This window comes from Typopeltis vanoorti, chromosome 12, assembly GCF_054136105.1.
Source record: "Typopeltis vanoorti isolate ZY-2024b chromosome 12, IOZ_Tvanoo_1.0, whole genome shotgun sequence".
Classification (NCBI taxonomy): Eukaryota; Metazoa; Arthropoda; class Arachnida; order Uropygi; family Thelyphonidae; genus Typopeltis; species Typopeltis vanoorti.
In genome coordinates this window covers 22,402,205-22,422,705 of record NC_143560.1, presented here as the reverse complement: position 1 = coordinate 22,422,705, position 20,501 = coordinate 22,402,205, and the positions used below count along the sequence as shown (strand labels likewise).

Below are 20,501 nucleotides of genomic sequence, written 5' to 3'. Positions count from 1 at the left end.
ACATCTGCAGGCCATTTTTCACGACATGAATTACTTCCATTATAAAAAAAAAGATTTCATTCGCAAATTAGAAATCTTACCACTGTTTTCAATTCAGAAAACAAATGATTGATCAGATACAGTAATGCTACAATCATATCAAAAAATCATTGTGCAAGTCTGAGGGGAGGGGGGGGGAGCATCATAATACCCAGTGTTCTGGGATTATACAAATAATTCACTTTTGGTTAGTACAAGCATTATACAATGCAAACATTTTATAAGAGCTTAGTTTATTGTAAAATTAAGGAAAAATGTTCAAAATTTAACTAAAAATTATACTAGAAAATTTCAATGGAGCTTACAAAGAGGCTATAAATTTCATATATCTCTTAATGTGAATTTTTTTATAATTTTCACTACATTTTAAAAAGAAAATGCCACCAGTTTTAATACTCAGCTGGTACATTAATAAAGTAATTATCTCTTAAGTTATGGCAAACTAAAATTCCAAAACAAATAAAAATAAAAAAAAGAATTTAGAAAGAAAATTTTTGGTATATTGCTAATGTAAACCATTTGCCTAGCAACTTAGAAAGTCCAAGTTACATTACTCAAAGCATCATGCAAATATACAGATTTAGTATACATCAAAGTGAAACTGCATCGAAAACAAATATTTTAAAGTATGGCCTTGCCCAATATTCAGTAATATGACAATATTAAATCAAGTTCCATAATTAAATTTAACAGTGCTATAAAAATATTTAAATCTTAATAACTTATTCAAAAATTGCATAGAAAGGTAGATATTTTATTTTTTAAAAACAAGAAATGAATTAAATTTCAGAATTATACTAACACGTAAAGAAACATCCATGTTATAAAAATGATTCATGTTTTTTTTTTTTTATTTCTGGGAGGGAAAAAAAAAATTCCACCTGCTTATTATTAAGCAAATTTAATTTAGAATTATTCACAGATCTGATTTGTGTTGTTTTGAAAATATGAAAAAATACAGTGCTACAATTGTACGTTGTTTGTTTTTCCCCTTTTTTACATAAGGCAGTAAAATAGAAGCAGTTCCCTTTCTTACAACTCACCAGAAATCCAAACTTTTTTTTTTAAATCCTCGTTAAGTCTCAATATGCATAAAACTGACCTTATGCCCATTCTACATGGAAGGAAAAAAAAAAAAAAAAATTCAATGTAGCTACAAATTTCACATTTTAGAAGACTCAGATTTGTTTCTAAAAGAAACGGGGGGGGGGGGGTGTAGATAACACATAAATATGTAAATATTACAAAATTTTATACAGGGTATAGACTCATGATGGAACAGCCAATGAAAACATTATAAAATGTCTAGTCAGTCTAATAGATTGGTATGGGGCAAGCACCAAGCAATTATGGATACAAAAAACTATGGAATAATAATGGTGGAATTCCTATTACTCACACATGATGCACATGGAAAAAGAATAAAATTACTGCTTTATAAAATACACTCCAAGAAAAAGATCAAAAGTGCCGGTTTGTTTTTATCTTGTATTACATAAATATCCACGAGTCATTCCTGCTTTTCAGGTGAACTTAAAGTTTGGATTTTTTTTTTTTTTTTTTTTTTCAATCATTTAAATGATAACCGATGAATCAATTTACAAGTTCCATTGATACAAATTGTTTTAGTCGCTCCAAATACTGACCATAAAGTTCAACATCATTATGACCAGCACCCTCAACCCACAACGGCTCTACAGCACGGGGACAACTTTCATAAATTGCTAGTCCATGAGAGAAATCAATTACTTCATCTTCTGTACCATGGATAACCAAAACAGGAGATGTTACTTTTGGAACCTTGTCAATACTAAAAAAAAAAAAAAAAGAAAAGAAAAGTTAGCTTTTTTTTATTTTTATATGTGATGAATAAATACATGCTTTTGGACATTTATAGCAGACTCAAAAAAAAAAAAGGTTTTATTCTGTCCTATAATGAATGCACTGTTCTTACTAAGAACTGCTATAAATGAACTCTATAAACTTCATAAAATAACCAGAAAAATTATAAAGATACAAAGAAGGAATAATCATAGTTGAAGTGAAAGAAAATAAATTCAAGTATTTCTAAAAACAGGTGTGCCTCAGGAATGAAGGAAAGTGTGTTAAGCTTAAATCAAATATTTTTCGAAACCTTTTATCTTCAAGCAGAGTGTACAATTATTAAATTGGCATATCTTTACCTCCATGGTGTTACTATTTATTGCAGAAAGTTTTTGAATTTATAATTTAAATTATAACTTGCCCATCATACTCTTGTTTAATCCAAGTGTAAGCAAACAAAGTTTGTAAATAAAATATCTTCACAACAATGCTTATACATGGAGACTAATGGCTTTGCATCAATTACCTTAGTTTCCCGTAGTGCACAGCACACCCACCCCTTTTGAATGTGTATAATGTTTTACAATATGGGAATGGGACCCACAACTCAGAAGAGATGAAGGTTGAATTAATGCAGGAGTCTTATTTTCTCCATATACCTTATTTCCCAAAATGCATAGCATCATACACATCCAAAAGTGTGTGCTTTGCATTATGGAATACTAAGGCAACTGATGTGAAGTCATTAGCCTCTATATACAAATAGCCTTGTCATGCAAGTTTTGTTTACTTATACTTGGATAAAGGATTAAACATGGATTTCTTGGAAAGTTTAATTCCACTTAATCTCACCAATTTCTGTAATCACTGTGGCAATGCAAAGAATTTTCACACTTTTATACAGCTTGCAGGGATGACCTGTACTCCCAATCACACTGCACTTTTAATTTTTCCTATGAAAATCTGATAAGCTATGCTTAACAATTATACTTAAACTCTTATCAACTCAACTGCAAAGTTCTGAAACCCACTCTTTCAATCTCACTTTCGACAGCCACATCCCTGCCCTGTTTATTATAAAAATGGTGCAATCACATTCCCAACTCAATTTGCAGCATCCTTCTGAATACTGCAGCAATCCTCTACGTAACTTTCACAAATGCTTGAACAAATTTCTTAAACTTCAGCTTTTTATCAATGCTCACATCCTGCTTGCTTTAAATTTTCTGGAGCACACCTATAAACAAAGTGCAAAACATTGTGCTGTCAATTCCTGATAGGCATCCTGAGGAGGTATACAGAATACTGCAATAGTACTACATAGTTAAAGCTGACTTATTTGTCACTCTATGTTGTCCAGCTTATATTTCATTCAGTCTTCTAAGTGCACTAAATCATTGCACCTAGAGCTTGGTCTTCCTTTAAATCTTTTCCATATCATCTCAAAACCTGTTCTACTAATCATGTTTAATAGACCATAACACCCCATATACAATCTACTCATAAATAATAAAGATTAATTCTACTCATAGTATTCTACAATTCAATGTGAAATTCTTTTCTAAATATTATCATTTTTATAAAGATTCTGCTAGTGAGACCATTGGTTTTTTGTTTCATGTTCCTGGGTTTTTTTTTTCTCAGAAGTGTTCTGTGGTCAAGTCTGATCAACTGATTTTCAGATTCACAAGTTAAAAACAAGTTTGGATACTTTTTTTTTTTTTTTTGTACTGCTAGTCCATGTTTTGGCTAATTTCTCTCATTTCCTTTAAGTTTATTCAATATTTCCAAATTTAAGTTATCATCTTCACTAAAAATTATATCTAAATAGCTGAAATATTCCACTCTTTCTAGTCTTTGCAAAGATTATAGAAAGGAGTTAAGCATTTCCTGTTATTGCCTAAAATTTTCATATTTTCTTTCTGTTGCTGGATTTCTATATCCAATTTAGTCAGAGGCTTGAAAACAGACTTCTATATAAATCAGTACAATACATCCATAAAAAATATGAAATCAAGTATAATATCTACTATTTTGATATCAGGTTTAATGCCCCTTTCCATGAGTGATGAAGAGGTCGAAAACACCTTTGTTTTACATCTGACTTTATGTTGAACCATTTTCCTGTACATACTTCAATTTTACCTACAGATTTACAACTTACTTATAGGCTATATACTGATCTGTATAATGTCCTATTTACATAAATCTTGTGTTTCGAAAAACTTCTCACTTTACATTACTGAAATAACATTCTATTTTACCATAGCACCAACTTATTCAAATTCTCTTCACAAACATCACCCGAGTTCTCTACTATTACTATTCCAAATTTTTCAATGCTTCCAAAAATTGTTTTCATATGAACAGTACCCAACTGTTATGTAGTTAAAAGGCTGCAGGCTTGAATCTTCCTGTGTGCATGGATGTTACCATGGAATTTCATTGCTCAGCATCAGACCACTGCCTCACTTATTGGAGGCCTAAAGTGGCTTAAAAAAGTTCCATATTTGGTCTGCAGGGATGTTTCCCCCAACTTAAAAAAAAAAAAAAATATATATATAATAAAAAAAATCCTTAGCCTACTACAGTACAAATGTACTATAGGTCACCAAAATCTTTCTTAGGTGAGAGATACATAAAAAATTAATTTAATTTTTGTAATAAAAGTAGCAATAACTTAAGCTACATATTAAAGATGTTGGCAGTTGTGATCTGTATTTTTATTCTACTATGTAATTAAGCTATTGTAAATTGTTAGAATGCTCCTACTGAGAGCAAGAAATGCTCTATTTCAGAATTTCTGAGGACTTACATAATCAAGTCTGAATATGAATAACTTTCTAGATATTTTAATATATTCAATACAAATAATAAACCTATGATGCAATTATTTTCTTTCAGAACACTATTAAATTCTTGCAATCATACCTTTACTGGTTGTTATTAACATTAGATAGATCTTCAAGGAATCTAAAGACTCGCTTGCAGGAGATAAACTGTGAAAATATAAACCCATTCAGTTTCTAAACTCCACTTTCAAAGAAATACATTCCAATCACTCTTGTTGCAAAGATCCTGCTCCCCACTGCTTATACTCCACTAAGATATTCTCCTAGTGACTTTCCTCTTCTAGGATACCTCTCTCTAAATACAAAGCTGCTGATGTTAAATCTTGAATGAAGAGATATTTACTAAGAAATATTTCATTCGGGATTTAACAAGTTTAACACACCAACAAAGATATACTTGCATATAAGTAGAATTGTAAATTACTGGAAAGCCTTAAAGAGATTGTATCTTGACATTGAATGATTCTATGTAAAGGAATATCACCTATCTTTGTATGTTTAACAAGGGAAGAATAATTTGTGATATATATGTTAGTGTATAAAATTACGAGTTCAAGGTATGCGAGCGAGACACTGATTAGCAGCAGAACCTACAGCAGTCGCGTACGCACGGAGCTTCCCAGAAGACGCTAAGAGAGAATGGAACCGTGCAGAAGAATAGTGACAAGTGAAAAGGTGTGACACAGAAGGGCTGCTGCTAAAGGTGTAATAAATGAAAAGGCTTGGCTCCCCCAGTTCGACGACTTTTTTTCCAGTTCTTCCTCGTGCTCTCTTCAGCATCGGCGCCCGTTACTCGAGGGCATCAGCTTGAGTTGTTCCTGGAGATGTGTAGGTGAACCCGGCCAACAGAACGATGTCTCGACGGAGATAAGCAGCCAAGTAGCGAGCCAGGTGTGGGCATTTTGTCAGCGTACAGAGGAAATCTACGCAAGCTGACCGTCATGCTAGACCACATGGACCAACTTAAGCAGAGCTGTTTCTCGTCCACATCGAAGAGGATAATCATGATAGCGCACGCTCCAAACCAGGCCTAGGTGAGACGATCGTCAGGATAAAGAATAAGTAAGCTGTAAAAGGAATTGAAGATTGAGGGACAGACCTGAAGAAGTCTTAAAGATCTGGTAATATACAAACCTTAGTCTCTTTTGCTGTGGAAGAAAGAATTATCGTATAATAGTGAACAGGAACATTCATTAGTAGAGCTCATATTATGTTACAGCTCCAGGAACATAATCTAATGTATTGTAAACGTCGATCACGCTTAGCATATTATAGTATGATCGCACACTAAGTTAATTGAATTAATGCCCGGAAGAAATTTTAGATCGAAGAATACAAAAGGACAATCAATTAATTTGATAGCATCGTCATTTTACAAGATTCAGCTAAATAAATTATAGTTTGTTATATTAAGTTCTGTAACTTAAGAAAGTGATTATTCTAGCTGAGTGTATATTTGGTGGAAGTGTATTGCATGAATTTAATATATGAACCTTTGTAATTTTACCTAACTAGTTGCCTGATAAATGAATCCAATGCACCACTTATTAATTAGAACCTGAGCAGAATTTAACTGTTTAACAGAGACCACGACTGCAAACTAGAGTTGGTACAGGAAATTTAGCTAATTTGAACTAAGTATTTTAATAGAATGATTAACCGTGTGTCTGAGAGTTAACTCCTTGATTAAGAAGCTTTTCTAATCTAAGGGTTCTGGATGGCGCAGCAATAACAAATAAATTCTCCAGAACCTAACGAGGAGGTATCTCCAGATATTTGTAATGAGGGAATTGGCTCTAGCCAAAGGCAATCCCCTTGTTAATAATCTAATTCATACACGTGATCAATCTAAGTGACAGCCACAGAGCACAAAGGAGATTAAGCACTGAATAGGCATACAAGGAGAGGTATAAGTAGTGTTTCCACTACAACTAAAGAAGCACAATTTAAGGATAATTACAGAACAAGAATTCAGATACCTCACATGTACATCAAACAATAAAAAGAACACATAAGAAATACATGTAACACTGATACCGATCAGACATCCAATCAGCTTCCAGGAATGGCCTCTATGAGAAATATTAATCTGCTAACAATTCCTCACCAACCACTGTTACATCTCAGTCATATCTCCCCCCCCCCCTTCCTATTCACAAGGCTCTGCCAATTGAATTCCATCAATCTGTCTTCATATCCCACATTCCATAGACCTGATACAGAGGGTCTAGAGAAGATTGAGATATCTTCATCCCTTTGAGAACCAGGGGACGACCAGATCTGCACACAGTAATCTATATGGAATGTGATTAAGGTCTGGGAATATAACCTCTTTGTTTTATTGCACAATCCATTATGATGTTCTCACAATATTAGCAATGTAATCCATAAACTTCAAGTCTTCCTTCATCAATCCCGAGATCTGTCATCTCCTCCTCCTCCAATAATTGTATACTCTGCGTTCCATCCTTATCTACCAAATTTTAAGACCTTACACTTGGCAACATTAAACTGATAGCTGCATTCACTTGCCCATTCAGTCTAATGAGATCTGCTTGTAAGGCCACATCTGTTCTACTCCTCATAGTTCTTCCAAACTTTGTATCATCTGCAAATCTATAGCTAATCTTGTCTCAATATCATTAACACAAATTAAACAATAACTCCACTGAAACAGATCTCTTGTAATCTGCTAGTGATTTTCCTCTTCTGGGATACTATTCTCCAAATGCACAACACAACACAACACTGTAAAATCTCTCATGATATGCAACTTGTGTTCACTTTTACATGCATTTCTAAAGAGACTGCACTTAAAGAAATGTCAAATTTTGTCTGTAATAATCTTGCATTTATAATAACTTAACCATGAGCCTTTGTTAAAATAATGTGGTGCACGACATCACTATGCAATACTGTTAACTCACGTTCATATATCTTCTAGTTTTAGCTTGCAAAATATTTTTAGCCATTCTTTTCTATGCAATATTCTTCCAATTCTTAACTTTTAAAGTTGCAAGATCTTTTTATACATCATCAATCCATCTTTTTCTTGGTCTATTTTTCTTCTTTTGTCCTAATAATTTCCATTCAAATATTTAACTCTTCTCATGTCCATATATGGAAATTTCAAAAGACGTGAAGTATGACATCATGTTTGGATGTCCGTACATGGAAGTTTTGAGAGACGCATGCATACAATGCAAGTCCGGGCCTTTATAAGGCAAAACGTTGAGAAGGACTGTCTTAGGAGTCTCATTCTTCTCTTACCTGGGTCCACTGCCACATGAGGTCCGATGTCAGTAATCAAAAGCGAAGCATCATAACTCTTAAGTTCCTCAATCATCTCTTGCCTGGGTCCACCACCATGAAAAATATTCTGTCGATCATCAGGATGTCTCACTAGGAACATTGCAGAGTTAACTGCACATTGCTGCCATGTTAAGGGCCCTAAATCGAATAATTAGTGACTCAGACAAAGAAGAAATATGGTGGGAAACCAAGAACGAGCCAGCAGAAGGAAAGAAAAAAAAAAAAAAAAAAGGTGCACTTTCATGTGAACAAAAGATTCATGTAAAAGGCAGTACTGAACAAGAATTATAAGTACTTGCATGCGATATTTTTGAGCAAGAATGTACATCAAGTGTGTCTGCTTATGGATACAATAATACTGCAAGCTAACTGAAACAAGTTCACTCAAGGTGAGTCTTAATCTCAACTGTGTATATTAATTATTGTAAGAGCAAGAAGAGCAATATATAATTTATATTGTACTCAATATAAATGAATATTGATTTAAGCTTACTCAAGGTATGCATTATTTTCAGTTTGTGTATGTATGACTAGCAGGATATTCTAGATTGTAATTTAACTTTAAGGGAAGAAACATAGAACTAAGCCTGAATCAGGAAGAACTGAAACTGACAAAGACTTGTAATGCAATTGTATGTGTTAATGTGGACCAGATTGTAAATATTCCTTTTTGATTTAATTTAATGGTTTCTGAACAACACATTGGACACTGTTTCTGTCAATACAGTATCCTGAAATTTTTGAACCTGCAAAAGATAAAGTTTAAGTGATCAGTAATTAAGCCACGAATAATTAAAGGTAAAAGATTAACATAAGCAGGGAATTAAGTTAAGGGGATAATAAATCCCTCATTATTTTAAAACCGGATACAAAACTCCGAGATCAAAATCTAAGTTTCATGCCGAAGAACTATCGGCGAGTCCAAGCACAAGTCAACACCTTGGTAGAACAACACTAGGGTGACTCTGAGCAAAAAGGTGGAGCAAGCTCTGTCACTATCTTTAATATTTTCTCATAATATAAAACGCAGCTCCTAGGAGATGTATTACTGTTTTACATTATGAGGAGAGGTCACTACCCAGACTGGTTTCGACCTTTATTGAGGGCTCATCAGTGAGTAGGTAGACCTGGAATAAGTAGGGAATGCTAACAATATCTGCTTTGTCTTTAGTTTCAAGTCTTATAATCTCTCACTCAATACACAGTCTAACTGCGTATTGAGCTCCATAGTCTAACAAACAAATTTGTTAGACTATGGAGCATGAGAACATAAGATATAGTAGAAATAAATAAATGGCAGCAGTTGATAGTTAAAGCAGCTGCCCATTCATGACATTTCACAAAGTTTTAAGTAAAGAACAAATAAAGACAAAGCAGGGTAACAGAAATATACAACATTATAACAACACAACCCTGCCGATACTTATCTGATAGCCAATCAGCCATCCAACTCGCTAATCTTGTATCTCAGTTTTAATTTAATTACCAGCATGTCATGTAGCAATCTATAGACAAAATACAGACAAATCGGCCCTTCAGAACACACACAATTTACAGACAAAAAATACTAGTTGTGGTGATGGAGGTGGACGGTAGATGGCGTTGATTCATAGTAGAGGTTCCGTGTAGTGGTTGAGACAGTTGTAAGTGTCCTCCCGCGATGAGTCTTCGGACTCCTTGGAGGTATCAGGAATAATAATAATAATCTACTAAAGACCTTTGAAAAATTGAAGTATACACATCTCCCTTATCCAGTAAAATCTTTATTTTGTTGGAATGCATAAGCAAACTGATACAACATGCCTTCCCTTTACCCCCCCCCCCACTATGCCAAATATTGAATAGTATTACTACTATTATCAACCTAATTCTGAATCATTAGTCCTCACCAGCCTCTTTAACACCTGACCCCCCCCCCCCACAGATTGGCCTAGAATTTGTGGCTCAGTCCCCCCCCACACACATACCACTTTTATGAAGTGAAACAAATAAACCCTCTTTACACTCCTTTGAGATTTTCTTTGTTGCAAAACTCATGTTAAACAAGGATGCCACTATTTTCCTGGAGTATTTCTACAAGACATAACTGAAGTTCTACTGGACTATGAACATCAAGTTTACTTAATTCCTCATCTGCTCACCTTAATATCAGTCCTTCCTCAACTATACTTTCTATAGAATCAAGCTTCATGTCACACACATCCATGAGGATGAAATACTGATTAACTGCTCACTGAAAACTTGAACTATCCACTGCAGCAGTTACCAATTTCTATTGTCATTTGCTAACATTCTCCCTATGGTAATTTCTTCTTATCTTCCAATATGAAAAGAACTCTACGATTTTCTTGTCTTCATTAGACAATTTCTGCTTATATTGCAAATTTGTGGTGGTTCCTGGCCAGCTCTTTGTACTTTTCATGCAACTAGTTATCAATATTCATCTTGTGTTTTGCCTCCACAGAGCTACTTCCGACATTTCATGCTTAATCCTTTCATTCGTCCATTTTACTCCAGTCTTGTGTAATCTTTTCACATTTGCAACACACTCAAGTGTTACTGCTATCAAATATCTCTTGATCAGTGCCCAAGTAGAATCTGTCCTGTCTATCAAACTATCCCTTACATCATAGCATGGAAAGAGTTGCACAGACAGGACTTTTTGCACCCTTCTATTGCACACTACCTAAGATAGTTATCCCTTAAGAAGAAATTCATTCTTCTTATTCTCTTATATTATCTCTTCATTCCAATCAGTATTACCATAATTAATTAGATATATTTTGACTGGCAAGATCTCTGATTGATTAATATAAGTTATTACATTGGAAGACAAAGTTGGAAATAATAATAAATTGAAGTATACACATTTCCCTTATCCAGTAAAATCATTACTTTGTTGGAATGCTAAGCAAACTGATAAAACATGCCTTCCCTTTATTCCCCCACTATGCCAAATATTGAATAGTACTACTATTATCAACCTACTTGTCCTACTTTGGCCAAACAGGCAGGACAACGAATATCAGGATTTCAGAACACAAAGACTACATCCGGTTTTACCAGTACAGCCACTCTGTGCTGGCAGAACATTGCCTTAGATACCCGCCATAGAATTCGTTGGAAGAAAACTAAAATAATACACCGCAGCAAGTTCAAGTACAAAACATTATTCATGGAATCATCAGCAGCTCTAAAAAACATTCTAAACCTCAACAAATTTGGGTGCATGAAACTACCCCAAATTTGGGAAGTCTACATTATGAGAATTTCAGCCCAACGGCCAAGATAACCCAATTAGCCCGATAGGGGACACCATTAGGATTTTAGGAACAATATTAGTTTCTTGCCTTCTTCCTCATTTGCTTTTGTTAGTGCCTACGTGCACATACCATATTTGTATGTTCCTGAAGATGGCAACGTGACGTTGCTAAAATATTGAAGGTATTCATTAAAGTTTGCTTTAATTAATATCCGTTATATGCGTTGTTAATTCCTTAAGCTAATTACCAGTTATGTATGACCAACGTATAAGCCTTACTACAAGAATTATTATCAACCTAATTTGGAATAATAGTCCTCACCAACCTCTTTAACACCTTAACCCCCCCCCCCCCCCCATTGGGATTCTCTTTAGCTTGCATAGCTAGTTTCCTTTCATAATCCACTTTTGCTTTTTTTTTTTTTTTTACCACACTCGTTACCCTTCTGGCCTGCACTTTATACTGTTCGTGTGCCTGCAGGTAACCCCTTTCTTTAAATTCCCTCCACAGTTGTTTCTTTTTTTGCAGCTCAAGCTTAATGGTGTTATTCATCCATTTAATCCCTACTTGTTTTACTATTCGAACCCTAGGTATACAATCAGCCATACCCTCCTGTAAATGCTCCTTGACCACTTCCCATGCTCTATCGACATCCAGCCCTTGCAGTTGTACATGCCATGGCACTGATCCAAGCAATCTCCTAAGCTTGTCATACTTGCCAGCATGGTAATTCCACATATACCCTGTCTTAATCAAAAATTCCACACCTTTAGCCACCTCCCAGGTCAAGACCTTATGATCACTCTCACCAATAGGTGGCAACATAGTCATATTCATTACAGTCAAATTCTGAGATACTATTACCAGGTCAAGCACTCTCACACCCCTAGTATTTTCAATTACATGCTGTCTCAGATAGTTATCCCTTAATAATTGAATAAAATCCATTTCCTTCCTCACACGTGTCCTCTCCTCCTTCCAATCAATGTTACCATAGTTGAAATCCCCCATAATAATTATCCTCCTTCCATTCATTTCATCAACTTGTTTATGCATACTATCTCCACCATCTATTCCATCACCTGGTTGATAGCAGCACCCAACTGTATATTTTATTCTGCCAGTCTCAATCTCACACCAAATAGCCTCAAATGATTCCTTTTCACTATCCTGCAATATGACTTCTATTCTCCTTGGCTGCAGTTCATCAGCTATCATCAATAATACCCCTCCCCCCATTTTATTCTCTCTGTCCCTCCTAAACGCACTATAACCTACACATTCTATCCCACTAACTATATCATCTTCTGTCAGCCATGTTTCACTAAAGCCAATAACCTGTGGCCAGGAAGAGCCAATCCCAAAAATTCTTCCTTCTTGTTCCTAATACTCCTGGCATTAGTATACATGAAATGCAGTGATCCCTTTGTCCCACCCCTATCTTGGTGCATTATTCTAAATATCCCATTCCCATTTTTTATCCTTAGTACTGGCTCCGGTACATTATATACATTCTTACACTCAACTGTCTCACTGATGTCCGCATATCCACTCCCCCTCCTCTTTGGTAGTTCTAGTTTCCCTGGTTCTGCACATCCATCTTGTATAAATCCTTTCGCCCATCAAACTCATTCCACACCGTCTGCATAACCTGCACATAATGTCATTTGCGATTATGGCCCTCCTTCTAAACTCCTCTCTGTCATAATGCAGCAACAGACTCACCATTCTAACTCTGTCACGCTTTTCTTATGCTACCTTTAACAATACTTTCAAGTCCTCTCTCATAAAAAATTTATCTCCTTTCAATTCACTCATACCTGAATTCGTAGATGACTGACTTATCTCTCTCTTTTTGGATACAGGATGGATGTGGGCTTGCTTCTACTCTATACTATCCAATGGGTCAAGAACATTCTGGTCACCTTCAAATGACACCAAAATGTAGTCTTACCTTTTCACTCACTAAAGGGATCTATTCTTTAAGTAATACACATCACCACATAAGATTGGAAATTTCTATCCTGTGAGGTGTCTTCTCCCTCCAGGAGATTGACTACCATGCGTCTCCACCATGTCCTATTCTGTGCCTCTCTGCGGCATTCCTCATATGAGAGACAGGTCCAGTCTTCTATATTTTTCATCCACTCCAGTCTTTGTCTTCCTCTTTCCCTCAACAGTTCCTTCGAGAAGTGTGCTTTGTAGGCAGTTATGTCTCAGAATATGTCAAAAATAGCTGACTTTTGTCTTTTTAATTTCTTTCATCAGGCTCCTGTTTACACCTACCATCTCTAGTACCTCTTCATTCCTCTTTCCATGATATCCTCATAATTCTTCGCAGCATCCACATTTTAAAGGCCTCCAGTTTTTTCACACTCGGATTGGAAAGTGTCCATGTCTCTACTCCATATAATAATGTAGACCATATGTAGCATTTGGAGATTGTTAGTCTTGTTTTCAGATTTAATTCTCTAGATGTTAGTAGATTTTTCATACTGTTGAAAGTTGACCTTGCAATTTCAATCCTTTTTCTAATTTCATCTTCTGTCCTGCCATTCTCTGTGATCGGCATTTACCTTCAGCCAAAACTAGGCACTCTTCTCTTTCAGATGCTATTTTTCATCTACTCAGATACTACAAATTACAAAAGAATACTGCTCATATGTTTGGGATGATGCACCTAAAACCTACCTAAGAATTCTTTCTGTCTAGAAGAGAGCAATTTGGTTCACAAATGATCCTTCCCTCAAAGACTTGCTTCAACCTCTATCTAAAATGGCACAATGTTTTGGCTATCTGGTCTACAGGCACTTCCACAACTGCTTCACAGAACTGACAACTGCTATTCATTCACTTTGTTGAGTCTTAGAACAAAAAAAGCAGCTGCCCAGCATCCCTTTTCAATGAAACTACAAAGACACTGAATCTGCTTCTTGCTTTAATATAATTTTTGTTCTAGGTGTTTATCAAAACTTTCCAGACTCCTTCCTTGTAAAATCACTGATACAGATTAGATTTGCCTTTTTTAAGATCTTCCTAGACTAAAAATCATTGCATTGTTGTTGCTGTATCAGCAATAAGGAGATTGCTTTTTTTTTTATCTGTCGATTCTTATAAAAGATGGCAATTTTCTTTTTCATTCATTACTTTTGCTGGAATCTTGTGGAATAGTTTCTCCACATGTATCTCTTAAAGAGTATGATCTATCCAGAGGTCTTTAAATTCAAAAAAAGTTTGTTTCTCCTAAACTTTCTATATACATGCAGTATAACTGTGTTTCACTTTTCCAAAAAGTGAAATAAGATGCTAATAGCAACTGAGTATGACATGTAAGCTAAATGGCATCGAGTACCCAGATCATTCAAAAATAGATCAATGATGTACTTGATATTCAAAATGTATCATGATGCCTAGCATTGTATTTCCAATTTGTGCATTTTCTTTTCCTCTCCATGCCACCATGTGTACTCCCTCTCCCAACCAGCCCGTTTGTACTATGTAGCATATTCCACACAAACAAAGGATTTCATATGCCCAATCTTCAAGTCTTCTTGAGTGGTTAATGGGAGTAAAAGTACTGGCGGATGAACAAGACTTGTTTGAAAAGGGGAAGACTATTATCATCCTCCTTTATCCGTTAAAATAAAGCAGTGGTCTATCTTTTTTTTTTTTTTTCTGTTTGTATTCTTAAAAAAGTCAGGACAAACAGGCCAGTCAAGAGATATCTATATCTGAACATATCAAAAAGGTATGAAGAAGACAAGAAAATTCAGGGACTAATCTGAAAATCAGGAACAGTGGCAGTGAGTATAGGAATAGCCTATACTGATGATTTGTCAGGAATCAATAGAAGTTTAACGATATAGCAATACCAACCAATACAGTATAAAATTAAAATATATCAGGTTTGCCTGTTTCAAAAACCTGGGACAAGTGAACTCCAGACATTGAACCTGCTCTCTCTCTCTCTCTCTCTCTCGGATCTCCTCATGTCTGAGGACTTGTGACCTTCCCTGAAGATGCTTCATTTCTTTCTCCCCTGTGCTTTTCTTATTGCTTGTTCTAGTTTTTAAACCCAGTGATTCTTGATATTTGATCAATCCACCTGTTGGGGGGGGGGGGGGATTCCCTCTTTCTTTTCCCACTTAGTTTACCCTGGATGATTATTTTTTCCAGGTAGTTGCCTTCCCTTCTATATATGCCCAAAATATTGCACTATTCTCTTGCCAATTATGTTTATCAGTCTTTGTGTGGATATTCAGTTCTAGGATACTTTTGTTTGTTTTTCTGTCCAAGACACTCTTAACAATCTTCTCCAACACCTGAGCTCGAGCGCCTTAATTCTTCTGCCATCTTTTGTCCCTGTCCAAGACTCAGAAGCATAGAGAAAAATCGAAAAAACTAAAGCTTTATACATTTTGGTCTTTTTTGGAGATGTGCCCGTCTTTCCAGATCTTAGTTAAATCAGTCATCACTTTTTTAGCTAGTGCTATTCTTCTCATCTCTTTTTTACTTCCATCTTTTTTGTTATTATCACTCCAAGGTAGTTGAAATTGTTGACAATTTCAATTCCTCTATTTCTTCTGCATTGTTTAAAATCATTCTGGTTTTATCTTTATTTATTCGTTAAGCTTTCCCATTCTAATTGATTTAGGATGGATTTTAATTCCTGTTTGTTTGTTGCTATTATCACTGTTTCATCTGCATATTGTAGGTTAGGGTTGTTCGGCAACCTAATTTAATGCCTCCATTCCAATTTTCTAGAGATCTTTTCATTATAGTTTCACTGTAAACGTTAAATAGTAATGGTGAGAGTATGCATCCTTGTCTTGATCCTTTTTCAAATTGGAATGCAGGGGGACACTCAGTTTTCAATTCTTACTGTTGCTCGATTTCCTTGATATAAGTTCTTTATGAGGGTTATTGGATGGTTTGGTGTTGCTGATTCTTGCATGATATCCTATAAAATATGCCACCTCATGCAGTCAAATGCCTTGGAGTAAGCTATAAAGCATAGATAAAGGCTTAAGTTGAATTCCCTTGCTTTTTTGATTATTTGTCTGATGATGGATATATGATCTCTGGTTACTCAGCCTTTTCTGAATCCTGCTTGTTCTTCTGTGATCTGATGGTCTATAAAACTTTGTAATCTTCCTTTAATGTGTAGCAAAATCTTGCTGGTATGCAAGATAAGGGCAATAGTGCGGTAGTTTTTCTTGTTGAATAGCTGGGTCCTTGTAAAGCTCGGTGCAATACTCTTTCCATTTTCTGGCTATGTCATTAGTGTCATTTAAGATCTTGTCATTTTCCTCTGCTATTAAGTTCTGGTTTGAATTTTTTAGTTATACCCTTAACCTTCTTGAACAAATCTATGGTTTCATTAGAGTTGGAGTGTATTTCTTTGTAGATGTTTTGGATATAGCTATTTTTATCTTTTTTGAAAAGGCTTTATTCGAGTAATTTGGGTTTTACCAATCTGTTGTTTTGTTTCTTTTTTTTTTTTTTTCAATTAGTTCTAGGGTTTCTTTTGTAATCCATGAACTACCACTCTTTTTTATTGGGATGTTTTTGGCTGCAGATTTTGCAATGGGTCATATCTTTTGTTGTTGTTATTCTTGTTTGCTTTCAGATGGATCTTTAAATTAGAGATTAATTGATGGTCTGATCCACAGTCTGCACCTGGCAGTGTTTTGGTGTTACTGATTAGTGTTTTCCATCTACTGTCCATAAAAATGTATTCAATTTGATTCTTACATTGATTCCGAGGTGCTACCCATGTGTATAGTCTCCTCTTATGCTGTTTGTACGTAGTGTTAGTGATGGCTAATTCCCTTTCAATGATGCAGAACTCCAACACTTTTCCTCCTCGTTTGTTTCTAATTCCCAGTCTGTATTTTCCAATGATTCCATTTAAGTGATCATCATCATGTGCACTGAATCCCACCTTAACATCAAAGTCTCCTAGAACTATTAGAATATCCTTTCTTGGTATTGTAACCATAGTTTCATTTAGGTCTTTGTAGAATTTCTCACTTACTTCTGCATTTAATGTAGATGCATAAACTTGTATCAGCATTGATGGAATTGGGTTGGTGTTTAATCTTACTGTTATGATTCTGTCAGTGACTGGGTTGTATCCTTTTACTTATGTTGTTATTAACAATGATGGCAACTCCCTTTTCACTGTTATGGTCTGGACCAGAGAAAAACACCTTGTTTCCCCTTATGTGTTGTAAACACATAAGGGAAACAAGAAACAAACTACATTCTTTCCAGTGAGTTTCAACCAACCCTAAGATTAGTATCTTATTGTCTTCCATTTTGTTCTGTATTATGTCTAGTTTCCCAAGTTGCAAGAGTCCTCTGATGTTCCATGTTCCTATCTTGAAGGTTTTTCTGAGAGTTATTTTATGATGATCTGATTGGTAATTTTGTGGGCTTGGATTGTCATTAGTCTTGTTGACGTCATTATTCCTCAGCCTAATCAAATTTGGTCTTTGTTGCACATTCCTTTCCCCTCTGTGCTTAGAGGTGCTGCCTTGGTGTGCCGGACTGCGGCTGCCCCTCTGTTATAAGTCTGCATCATCATGAAGGTTATCATGGGATTACAGTAGAGTGGTTTCCTGTTGCCTTCTCAACTGCAGTATCCTGGCCAAAGATGAACAATTCATCATAGCCCAAGGTTATCATGTTGGAGCCAAGTCAGTCCTCTGGATATCTGCCACTTGTAGCATGTATACTAGTAGTGCTGCTGCCCACTACTAGGTATGTTAGTGGTTAGTTGAAAGAGAAGGAAACACCCCCAGCCGTCGAATACTCTAATGGCTCCAGGGAGAATGGAGGACCTCCTCCTGGGGGTTAGTATGAAAGACAAGGGATAGATAAATAGAAAGCTGAAAGTAAAGAACCCTCGTTAGGAGAAATGTTAGTATATGGGTAGAAGCAATAAGTGGAAAAATAAGAGAAAAGTATAACTAAAAACTTGAAATAGATCATACTTGGCTCTGGGACCCCAGGTTAATCATGCTGGTGCCTGCTAGCCATGTTGTACTGAGTTTATGGCATGCAAAACCATTTAGTTTACATGTCAAACTCAGTTCTTATAATATCAAGTAACTTCATTATTTCACTCTCCTTTTATGTGTATTATAATACTTAAGGAGAATTAAGAAGTATTATAATTAAGGTGACCATTTTTACTCAAGCCAGCCCCAGACCAATTTTCAAATAAACAAAAATTACTGACAATGGATTTCTTCCCCCCCCCCCCAACTAAAAACTTCAACCAATGCTTTCTTAGAATCTTCACATGACTTTTCAAAATTACATTTTGCAATTATTATAGCTTTTAAAGTTCAAGAGGTTCAAATGCGATTTTGCAGAGGTCCAGAATTGGTGATTGAAAATACTTGTTAAATTACAGCATTATCCATACAGGTACTATTGTGCTATAGGTTGATCAACCAACCTCTTTTGTATGGGGCTCAACATAAAAAAAAAAAATTCATTCCCAACAATGCAACTTAATCCAACATTTTTTTTCCTTCAAAGTTCTTAAAAAGGAACATAATCGCTTGTAAAATGTCAAAAAATGTTTCTTAGAAAGACATTACGTATTATTTAAAAAAATGACTTAACTTTTTTAATTTAGAAATCTCTAAAACATTGAGAGCACACAGAATGTCATTTTAAACATTTCAGCAACTTTGAATGAGATTAATAAAATATAATTTAAACATTTATTTACTATTTAGCTGATCAACTGTTTTCTATTAAACACAAATAGAATACTATTTGCCTTTGTAAATACTGCCACCAAGAGGAGGAGACTTAATTCAAATTATAATTTATGAAAAACACTAATCATGCATACTGCAAACTGACAAGCATAATTGGTGTTGAAATTTGTGCATGTTTTTTTATTTATTTATTTTTTTTTTAAATATATTGGAATTTTACAAACAGGAGTATTTTCAAAAGTACATGACACTTTCCGGGACATTTTCTAATGCAGAATAGTATACTAGAATCCAGGATGGTTGGTTTCCCTAATTATAATGTACATGAAACAACTAGCAGAGATCTTAAATAATAAATTTAAATTTTGTTCATTCAAGCCCATTTAGTACATATATACACATACATAGTTTATTCACAATATGATACAATGTGAAAAGGGAAAAGAGATTTAAATTAAAAATTAAATATTGCAAATTATGGTCTTCCAAGTCTCTATCTTGAGCTAACTGGTAGATGTCAGATGGAGTTTTGCAGTTCAGCCTACTGATGGTTTCACATATGTATTGCCAAAATTGTTTGCATGGCCTTCCTCTACTGCATTTGCCATCTTCTGGTTTGTACAGGATGAGGGATTCCAAAAAGGGCGAGACTTCAGGATGTCTGAGTGGATGCCCAAGCCATCTGAGTTGTAGTTTTTTGAATATACTGACAAGTGGTTCTTGCTTAACCAGATTTAGCACAGCAGAGTTAGTGACGCGGTCCATCCAAGGATCAGTCTGAGACACGTAGTTCCAAAGGAGTTAAATCTGTAGTTTTTTTGGTGCTTATTGTCCAGGTTTAAGAACTATACAAGATGGATCTACTGGTTGCATAGTATAGTCTTAATTTAGTCTTTAATGATACTAAATGATGGTTTCCAGATGGGGCGGAGCTTGTTATAGATGACTAAAGCCAGTTGTTTACGTTTTCTGATATCATTTTCTGTATTGCTGATGTACGATCCATGGTATTGAAAGTCCTTTACTCTTTCTAAGGGTTTATTGTTGATATGAAGTATAAAGTTTTCACAACCTATTGACAATACTTTGGATGTTGATCTGCAGACCAACAAGTTTAGCCTGTTGTTGGTTCTGTATCAACAAGTACATCATCAGCAACGTTAAGATCAGTTATTTGCATGGTGTGGGTGGATGTTTTAATGTTAAAACCAAGATCTTCTGTGTTGATGGTCCAGAAGATGTAGTCCAAGCATATTAAAAACAAATAAGGTGGTAGTACATATACTAGGCATTAATATAACATTTCCCCACAGAAGTCTGAACAACTTAACATGTGGTGCTTCTCAATTCCAGTTTCACTGTCCATTTTGTGAGTTACCATCATGTCCAAGACCTATTACATAGTATTACTTTTTTAAAAACAAATCTGTCAAGTGTTTGAAATTATAGCATATTTATGAATTATGATTGCC

The 20,501-nt window shown here is 35.2% G+C and overlaps 1 protein-coding gene across 1 annotated transcript in view; it reads right to left on the bottom strand.

Moving 5' to 3' along the window:
- Positions 1-283: 283 nt before the first annotated feature.
- Positions 284-20,501, bottom strand: part of LOC150100627 (alpha/beta hydrolase domain-containing protein 17B) — a 41,679-nt gene continuing 21,461 nt past the window's right edge. Inside the window, exon 2 of the mRNA XM_090401479.1 lies at positions 284-1,849. Within this exon, the coding sequence (XP_090257605.1) occupies positions 1,633-1,849 (217 nt within the window). The 3' untranslated portion in view covers positions 284-1,632. The remainder of the gene's footprint in view (positions 1,850-20,501) is intronic.